The sequence below is a fragment of the Cucurbita pepo genome, chromosome 12, assembly GCF_057944985.1.
Source record: "Cucurbita pepo subsp. pepo isolate OVF chromosome 12, ASM5794498v1, whole genome shotgun sequence".
NCBI classification, from domain to species: Eukaryota; Viridiplantae; Streptophyta; class Magnoliopsida; order Cucurbitales; family Cucurbitaceae; genus Cucurbita; species Cucurbita pepo.
Window position 1 is genome coordinate 7,521,227 of NC_141809.1, and position 11,030 is coordinate 7,532,256.

Genomic DNA, 11,030 nt, shown 5'->3' on the forward strand with positions numbered 1-11,030 from the left:
TCCTAGACAAACCCTTTATATAGGGATAATTCATGTAGAATATGAATGTTATATATATACTAAATGAGGATTAATAACCAAAATAAATAAGATATTACTTAAAATGGTTAAAGATTAAATAACTAAATTAATATTTTTATTTAACCAAAACAGCTATACATGGGATGAGAGTTAATAACTAAATTAAATAAAAAAAAATTATGACAATTTACAACAAGTTCATAATTTGCTTAATCGATGGAGATGATTACCAATTTAACCTTAAGAGTTAACTTTTAACAACGGTAACGACCCTAATTTTCTTTAACCTAATTAGTGACGTCACTCATGTATACATAACTGATTAAGCGTAAGCTCATCATAAATAACCTTCTATTTCGTAATCATTCATAGATCCAAAACATTCTATTTCGTAAGCTCATGTGATCACTAAATTGTACATGTGGAGATATGTGAGTGGGGGCGTCCTATGCAATGAGTATTGCATAAGATCGGACCATGAAGAAAACCACTCTCACTTTATAATGTCGTTTACTGTTGAGACTGATTTTCTTTTCATTCGATAACCTAGGTAACTCGGTTTTAATCCTGAGCTAACCATAAACTCCTGTTTGTTCGGAATTATCCTTAGATTTGCATGGGTGAGAGTGGCTCTAGTTCGCCGATTCAATAGGCCTCCCATTTCAGGGGTAAGACTGGGTGAATGGCTAGGGACGTGGGGTGCAAGATGGAATTCACTCCTACCCGCTTTCACGGATAGAAGAGAGGTAATTCCCTTAAGCACTGACTCCAAGTCTTGAACAAGGGGCCCCACCCTCTCATTGGCCTGAGAGGGATTCGGTTTACTGGTTGGACCACAAACCAATTGTTCATTAGAGGATTAGTGAGACATAAGGAACAAGAAGTAACTTTAGGGGTAAAACGGTAAATTGACCCAGCTCTAGTTACGAACAACCTGTGAAGGATCGACTTACTAATCATGGTTATATCAAATGGACAAAAATATATCTATAGTGAGGGGAGTGCAACTACTAGGCTATAGTGGAGTGTCCTAGTAGTTAACGAATGTTGGTTAAGCAGGTTAATGAGTTTAACCTGTTAATCTTGGATCATTGGAGCCCATGATCTATAGGTCCATTAGGTCCCTCTGCTAGCTCATATCGGACTAAACCTTAGAACAGTGTGACGAGTGAGTTTGAAATGTTCGAATTCAAACTAGGGAATATGCGCTACATATATACGATATATTTAACCGCATTTTTGTTTTATTTACGAATTAAACAAAAAGAGAGAATCTGAGATATTTAAATAAGTGTCGGAATTGATTATGTGTCGAAATTGATTGGGATTGGCATTTGAATTAATATTAAATATTAATTAAATAGTTAAACTAATTATTCAAATTAATTGTTGAATTAAAATGAAGAAAGTCAAAATGTTGACTTCATTTAATGGAAAAATACATGTTAGTGGAATTTTGAGGTGTCAAAATTTGGTTTAACCAAACTTGCATGCTTGCCAAATAAACCCACACATTTGAGTGGAATTTTGAGTGTCAAAATTTGGTTAACTCAAACATGCATGCTTGCCACATAATCCCAAACATTTGAGTGGAATTTTGAGTGTCAAAATTTGGTGATCTCAAATTTGCATGAACATGCAAACATGACTCTTTAAATAGAGTGATCATGATACATGGAAGGTATTCTTCTTCTTGGTGAAAAACCTTGAGAAAAACCTCTAACAAACACTCTCTTCATATATACAAAATCCCTCCCAAGTTTAGTCACTTACCGGATTCAACAATTCCGTTCTAAGGCCGGAGGATAGTGGAGAAGACACTAGAGGTAGTTCGAAACCGGTTCGTGAGGGAAAAGGAATTTGAACTATAAAAGGTTAGTATTCAAACTCATTAAGTTTTAATACTTATGAACATGCTAGTTATTTACTATAATTGATGTTCTAAAAGTGCCTAAGATCCAAATTGCTTCCGCATGTGTTATATTAATACCATCAATCGGAAAAATCTCGAACCCTAATTTTATTAGATTTGGAATTGGTTACAATAGGAAAGATCTTAAAATCTAGTTTTATTTAATTTGGAATTGTTCCAAACATAAAAGATCTTGAAAATCAAGACATGTCTTCCATCTAAATTATTGTAATTTAATTCATTTTCAATTTCTAAGATATGCTATACATGCTCGTCAATTTTGATTTTTTTTAATTTAATTATGCATATGATGTATGTTTTAAATTGATTGATTAAATACATCTGGTATGTCATTTAGTTTAAAATCCCATTATAGGTTAAGCATAATCATGCATTTTAATTGTTTTTTTTTAAATATAAATGTTATATTTGAAATTTTTTTTATTAAGTTGTTTTCTTATATAAATAAGATGATTTCTTAATTAGGATGTATTTTCCATATGCATTTGAGTATAATTGTTATGCTTGAAAATTAAATTAGGATATTTATTTCTTAAATTGAATGCATGCTATTTACCTAATACGATTATGGTTTGTTCTAATATAATTAGAATTTGAGTAATCTATTAAATTTAATTTTAAAGGGTTTAAAATGCTAGATTTTTAAGATTATTCTAGAAGGGAATTAGTTTTCAATAGGATCCTAGATCCTAAAGACAGTTTAATTCATTCATTAATCTTGTAATTAATAGTTAATTAAAGAGGAATGAATTTTAAATAAAAATTGACTACAAGGGAACTCTGTCTAAGGAAGGTTTTGGCTAGGCTGAGGTATTTAAGCTGACATAAATGGAACACTTGTACCTCAAAACCGACTTGGGAGTTGAATTAGTCAAATTTTATTTAATTTCATTAAGCAAGCTCACGATGTGATTAGTTTTCTTTAATAGTTTAAAAACTTTGCAATTCACATTAAAAGCAATCCAACAAACATGAGGGTTCTGAAAGGGTAGATTGAAAACTTAGATAAATGAGATTAGTCTAATTTGTCTGAGTAATAGAAAACCCTATTTCAAAATACTTAGGTGGAGGACATCGGTCAATATAAAGATATTAAGGACACATGTCAGGATATCCTACGTTCTCTATTATTGATTCACACCGTGAGATTCATGCGGGACCTCGTGGCAGCTTTTAGACCATCCCCCATGGAAGGTGTTTGCATGAGTAAATATCAACGTGAATCTTGAGAAAGTATTTATAGTAAATGAGAGAAGGAAATGTGTCAACATATCCTATGGTCTCCATTATTGGTTCATAACGTGAGATCCATGCGGGGACTCATGGCGGCTTTTGGACCGTCCCCATACGGAAGGTGTTTGCATGGGTCAATATCAGGGTGAACTCTTGGGAATGATAAGATAGTAATTATATTTCCAAGACTTGACCTACCCTACGGCGGCACTTGTTGGTATAAAATTACAAGATCTAAAATGATGGGTTACATTTACGAATAGATCATTAAGGTTGTTAATGATGTTCTCGATTGAACTAATGGTAATTAAATATTATAGGAATAAGAGTTATTCTGATATAATGTTTGGTTGAGATTGTATCAGTTTAGTGAAGGAACACTTGACCTACCCTACGGCTGCACTTGTTCTAAATCACTAAAGTACCATAGCATTAGAAATGATTTATAGGGTTCATTTTATAAAATTGTTTGTTCTCATGCTCAAATTGAATGGATAGTTGATGGTTTCTAATTAAATAATATTTTATATTTGAACTTTGTAATTAAATAATATTTTATATATTTCAAATATAATGTTCAAGATCTCTCCATTGTTTAATTTTCACTACTGTGTTGAGAAAATTTTAATACTTGAAAAAATAATATTAGCACTATGATGGAAGTGTTTTTTTTTTTTTTTTTTTTTTGTCTTTATTTTGAAATGTTCTCAAGACCTATTGTGAATCGAATTATTCGAAGAGCACATGATTGATAAATCAAAGGTGATGAGAAAGCTTTGTTCATATTTTCTAGTTAATATGTTGGATGTCATGACTAAAAGATAAGAAAAAGACAAAAAACATATGAGATGTTTAAGTCCATAGAAGCTAAATTTAGATAATTATTTAAATGATCTCCAAATTAAGTATTATAAAATTTAAGAAAAATTTTATGACCAAAGCTATTGGTAGGAAATAGTTCCTAGCTTATAGTGAAAGAAATTTTTCAAATTACTCTATGGAAAAAAAACTAAATGAAAGTAAATTTGATTTACTAGATTTTTTGTGGAGACTAGATGCCACCCCTTATAGCTGATATAAGATCTACTACCAAGATTTATTTTTCATTACACTTGATATGTAATTCTTGGAAAATACTTGATGATGTAGATGTCAGAATTTAGTGCAACTTCTTTCTAGTTTGAATTAGTTATTGAATATAGGTAATCATTTAATATTGAAGAATATATTAGTTAGGGAATATATATTAGATATTTTAAATTTGAATAGTAGTATATTTTATTTTATTCACTAGATTTAGTTAGTTTATATTTTCCTTCTTGGTGGTAGGTATTAGGGTTTAGGGTTTAAGGTTTAGTTGATAGTACGAGAAGGACATCTGTCAATAGTACGAGAACATTGTGTACTAAAATTAGTTGATAGAAGGTGGAATTTATTTCCAACTCTCAACATAATACAATTTTGTAAAATTGTGATGTAAGAGGAGAAAACAATACTATATTAGATATAGTCACGTATTAAAAAAAAATTATACAGTATTATTGAACTCTTGTTACGATATGCAACCGAGATTGCATAGTGAACATGATTGCCTTCAAAATTGTCTATGAGACAATTTTTGGAATTATGGAAATGTAGTAAACTTAGTTTACAACACTTCAATAATTGTAATCAAGCATATATGCTAAGACAAATATGTTCAAAATTATGCCTAAGTGTAGGCTACTCTTAAAGAGAAACAAAATAGTATTTTATTTAATTCTAAATAGAAAAACATATTGGTATGACAAATGTAATTTTCTAAAGAAGTTCATAGAAGGACATACACTTATAATAAGGTGAGATATGTTAGATGAACACGACTCTCCACAATGGTATGATATTGTCCACTTTGAACATAAGCTCTCATGGCTTTGCTTTGGGCTTCCCAAAAAGGCCTCATAGCAATGGAGTTAGTATTCCTCACTTATAAACCCATGATCATTCCCTAAATTAGTCGATGTGGGACTTTCATCATAGTCCCACCATCCAACAGATAGTGTTAATTAAATAGTTCCAAGTGGAGACCTTAATAGTTAACCAAAGTTGTTAACAATTTAATTTCCCTTGAGAGTCAAGTGGATCCTAGTCATTAATTCGATAAGTCTCATCGTAGTGGGGGAATTATGAGATGATTCAATCCTACTAAAATTCAAATTGTCATGTTAGATGACCAATTTAAGGACTTATTACCCTCAAAATAGTTATGAGGGATGATGACGAAGGATAAATATTTTTAAGTCATAAAATCCAGAGATTTGTAGATATTCTTGATGAGGTTAAACTCATACGATATGAATTGACCTACAAAAGGAAAATTATGTATAGATAAGAAGATATAGATCTTCAAAACAAGACTCATGACAAAGAGTTGAACTTAATGGGAGAAAGTAGCTAGCAGTAGACTTTCTCTCCTATTGTAATTCTAGAGTCTATTATTATTCTCTAATTCATTTTTGTATATATAAGATATGTTGAATAAATATTTAGAATTCTTTTTGTGAAAAGAAATCTAAGAGGATACACCTGCACATATTATTATATGGATTTATTATTCAAATTCAAAACCAAAGAAGTAAAAGTTGATTTATGAAATGAATTTAACCTATAGATTTTTTAATAGAAGGTTTGATAACCTTTAACTTTAAATAAATTGTAATGAGTTTGTGAAAACAAGAAAATTACTAATTGATGAGTGGATTTTCTCAATTTTTTTTTAAATTGGAGACATATTACTCCTTATGAATTGATGTGATCTTTCACTCTACCATAAATAGATTTGGAATAATTTTGTATCTCCTAAAAATAGAAATTTAAGGATAAATGTCAATATTGACTCATATATATTATATTGACAAAATTGTCAAATATTTGATGCAAGACTTCAAAGAATGATAATATCATTGAAATATGAAGTCAGAGGAATAGTATCCTAAGTAACCTCAAATGTTGAGAGTATGATTAATTATTTTTCCTGAGTGGGAGATAATTAATGCATAGATGAGAATTAACCTTAAATATATAGTTAATTAAATTATATTAGTTAAACTAATGTATGACCTGAAAAATTAAAGTTTTCTCAAAGTATCCATGGATAATGAGAATTTTTTTATTGTGTATGGAGTTAAAGATTTGATCTTTAAGTGGTACACTAGTTACATAAATTTAGAAAATTTAGGTTAAGATCAATTTTACCTTAGATTGTGAAGTATGGTATACGGAACATTTTTTACTTTTAAAGCAACAAAATGACTGGTATGACTATAATAATTTCTTAAACATTTGGAAGGTGTTTCACATGTGATTTAGTTTGTCACTCTCATTGTGATGATAGTGATACAAAGACTAATATTAAGGAAATTATAAAAGATCAATCTATAAAGAATGATATTGAGAGAGAAAGCATCATTGGTAATGACCAAAATGACTTTTAATGATAATTATTTTGTTTTATATAAAATGACTCTCTAGGTTTAAAGTGTTTGAGGGTCATCTAGAATGTCTAGGATTAGGAGACATGTCCCATCTTCAATAGGGCAAGTGAGAGAACATGTTCGGTATAGAGTAAGTGGGAGATTGTTGGGATTTATGCCCTAAAGCCGGGTAATTAATTTACTTTTTAACTATAATTTTTATTATTTTATTTGTAATTTAATTGTTATCCATGGTATCAAAATCCAACATTATTAATATAATCTTGAACCGTATGTGGTTGACATACAATAGAATTGTGTTCCAGTAATAACCTAAAGAGTCTATAGTATATGAATAAAGTTAGGTTCTTTATCGTGGTAACACTATTGATATGGCTCACTTTGTAATGGTTACAAATGATTTGATCCAAATTGTTCCTGTGGAGATATGTAAGTGGGAGTATACTATACAATGAGTTTGTATAAGACTGAACCAAGAAATATTTAATCTTTCTTTATAAATCCGTTAATTGAGAAGATTAATATTTCACATTATGATCATATGCGACTCAAACTTAATCCTGAGTGAGTTATGAACTCCTACATGTGGGAGCTTGTCCTTTAATTTACATGGGTGAGAATGACTCTTTTAGCCCATTCAATATGCCTACCATTTGAGGGACATACCATACTTTGAGACAAGCCATTTTGTTGCTTTATTATAGTCATACAAGTCATTTTATGCGTATGCCTACCATAATATGCCTATAATATGCACAAGCCATTTTGTTGCTTTATTATAGTCATACAAGTCATTTTATGCGTATGCCTACCATAATATGCCTATAATATGCCTACCATTTTAAGCATGTTTAGTTTGGAACAATATTATGTTTGGCAACCTCTTGAAATTTTCTTAACAAACATGTGGGTAAAGCAAAACATGCTAAAAACAACTCAGGTTGATCGGTAAGAATAATCTCTCTTCTTTGAAACACTTTATGAGGAATAAATAATGTGGTCATAGTGCAAAAGATGTCGGAAAATGCTGGAGCCACTGGGTGTCAAATTCATACTAAAAAATTTGGTTCAAATCCTGTTCCTGGGACATTGCACTAATCGGTTTAACGGGTTCTTGCTTTCCCCCCCCCCCCCCCCCCCCTTTTGTACAAGTCTTATTTCTAACGATTTTAGGTTGAAAACAGTCTCTAACCAATGTAGTCCAACAGTCTCTAACCAATGTAGTCATAAATAAAAATGTTTGTGGCCCCAAAGCTAGTACTTCGTTGGGTTTGGCCAATGCCCAGTTTATTTGAGATTCAACCATTCAAAGGCTAGTGAGAGAGATATTACAACACAACCATTAATGAGCAACTTACAGAAACGATAAACAACTTTTAGTTATCAATTTATGTTTGGATTAAGAGAGGGAAATGGATCCATAACTTCTTTTAGTTCCATCCCAACTTATTCCTATTTTTCAATTTGTATTAAATAAATAAAAAGTTCCAAATCTAAAACGAAATATCATTGTCTCTCACTAGTTTTCAAACCATATACATAAAAAAGAAAAGAAAGCACAGGCTTCATGAGTACGATCAAATCGAGTTTCTTGGCTGCTACAATTTTGATGTTACTATTGTTAGCTCTTACCGTCGATGCTCAATCTAGTGCCGATGTTGTTTTTCCTTTGAAAAGATATGGTAACATAGTGTCTGGTACTGACATCACGAAGGTAAATATACAATATGAACATCAATATTATCACTAGTTAAGCTGATCAATTGTTTGATATAAGTTTTTGTTACTTGTGAAATGTAGGCTTTAGGAAATGCATGGAAGGATGCATTCACGTCCAATCGTTCTAGTGCAATTTTTATTCCGAAAGGGATATTTAAAGTAAAGCAAGGGAAGTTTGAAGGACCTTGTAATAGCCCAATTGACTTTCAATTTGGAGGAACATTGCAGACACAAAAAAGTCTTCAGGGAGATAATTGGATCACTTTTGCACGTGTTGATAGATTGACATTATCAGGTGAAGGAGTTTTTGATGGCCAAGGAAAGGCAGCTTGGAAAAGGAATGATTTGCCACAAAGCATAAATTGTGCCCAAACTCCTTGTTGTAAGTAATATGCCTTTAGCTTTCCTTCTCAATCTCATGCATCTTGTTGTTTTTGAAAGGGCTTCTTACATGTCTTCTCTAATGTTCTGACATTTACGATTTGGTAAATGTTCTTCATTTTCTAGAGGATAATCTTTAAACAATCAAGTGAAGAAGTGAATTTTTTTTGAGTTTTCAATTTTATTGGGTTCTGTTCAAATTTTTAGCTTCATTACCGACTCTCACAAAATATTATTTGATTATACAAAATGTTTAGAGTTTGAGGTTCAACTTCATCACCAATTCAACCGTTAAGAGAATAACATCACTTGATAGCAAGAACTTCCATATCAACGTCCTCAGCTGCAACAACATCACATTCCATAATATCAATATAATGGCACCAGAAAACAGTCCAAACTCTGATGGAATACACATCGGTCCATCAAATAAGATCACAATCACAAAGTCCAAAATTGCAACTGGAGATGATTGCATTTCTCTTGGAGATGGAAGCAAACTAATTAAAGTCACCAACGTGACGTGCAGACCAGGACATGGAATAAGCATCGGAAGTCTTGGTAGATACACTAACGAAGAACTTGTTGAAGGTGTCATCGTAAAGAACTGCACGTTAATTAACACCACTAATGGTGTTAGGATCAAAACGTGGCCAGCTTCTGCGGCTAGCAGCACCGCCACCAATATGCACTTTTTGGACATTATAATGGTCAATGTTAGCAAGCCTATTCTAATAGACCAAGAGTATTGTCTATGGAATCAGTGCAATCCGCAGGTATGGATCGCATTCTCGAACCTTTCATTCATTTTTTCATTATAACTTAACAAATAAACCATTTGTTGTCTCATTTTAATTTTCAGATTCCTTCAAAAATTAAGATTAGTACAGTGAGCTTCAAGAACATTAGAGGAAGTTCTGCAACTCTGCTGGCAATCAAACTTATTTGCAGCCGTCACTTACCATGTGACGATGTAAAAGTAAGCAACATTGACCTCACTTACAATGGAATAAAAGGTCCTATTTCCTCCCAATGCACGAATGTGAAACCTATCATTTCAGGAAGACCGAATCTCAAGATATGTTCCTCTCCTTATGTTGTCCAATGGATTGTTCATTGCCATAGAACTTCAAATATAATAGACAACCTTAATTAAAAAAGAAGACCGCCTCTATCCATTTGACTCTCATTCTTTTGAGTTTCTTTTGTTGTACTTCTCGAAATAAATAAGATGGTCGACTGTTTGAAGGAGACTTTGTGTCGTGAACAACCTAATGTTTTTATTACCACCACCTTATATAATAAAATTGTTCCAAGTCTTGTTTTTTTAGTTCTAGTTTTGAATTCGAAATAAGACAACGTAATTGTAACAACCATTATTAAAAAAAAAACTAATCCATTACTCAAGAAAAGAATCTTTAACCAACAAAAATATCTAACTCCTCTTTCAATTAGTTACCCTAAACAAATCAATTACCATTAGAAATCTTTTAGACATAATGGATGAGTTAGATTGAATCTCCTAACTACTTCCCATATTGCACAGATCCATCATTATTGTTAAAGAAGAATTAAAATTTGAGGTGACTAATCCAACAAGTCGTGTCCTTCAATCTATCTTTTTCGTCAATCGTGTAATTTTGGTTGCAACTTTTGGATATGACTTGTTAAAATTTAGCTTTCAGATTAGAAAATTAAGTGACAATGATTAATATGTATTTTAGGAATTTACATTTAATATCGAATTATCTACCTATTTATCCCGACCAAGTTTAGTTATAGGAAAAATGTCCATAGTCCTAGAAAAATTAAATATCAAAAGTAGCTAAATGTTCTAGGAGTTTAATGTACCAGAACTCATCAAAATTTGCCCAAATCCATGGTAAATAAGGCCAAAAAATAACAGAAATCACAAAAGAGAGAAAATAAAAACAGAATTTGGTCTTGATCGATGATGCTATGTTTCGTGTTTTCAAGTCTTAAGATATTTGTTGTTCGTGAGTTTAGCTGGGTCGAGTTGAGATATTTTTAGACCTAACACAATTAATTGGATCATAAATTTATTCAACTCAAACAACCCTTACCACATAATTAAATCTTTTGATTTTATTGTTTAGAATAAAATCTTAAGAAAAAGAAAAAAAAAAAAAAGGGGAACTAAGCCATTTGGAAATGGCAAATGGTGCCCCTGCTAAGATTTGGACCACGATTTCAAATTTGGATTCAGCAACTAGCAACTGATACCTTTGACGTTCCCCTTCATCTACCAT

At 31.6% G+C, this 11,030-nt stretch overlaps 1 protein-coding gene and 1 pseudogene across 1 annotated transcript; both read left to right on the forward strand.

Moving 5' to 3' along the window:
* Positions 1–8,227: 8,227 nt before the first annotated feature.
* LOC147789910 (polygalacturonase-like) lies at positions 8,228–8,769 on the forward strand. The gene is made up of 2 exons (XM_087129407.1): positions 8,228–8,374; positions 8,461–8,769. Exons 1-2 carry the CDS (start codon positions 8,228–8,230, stop codon positions 8,767–8,769), a joined length of 456 nt encoding a protein of 151 aa, XP_086985533.1.
* A 368-nt stretch (positions 8,770–9,137) lies between these two features.
* LOC147789911 (exopolygalacturonase pseudogene) lies at positions 9,138–9,916 on the forward strand (annotated as a pseudogene).
* Positions 9,917–11,030: the final 1,114 nt, after the last annotated feature.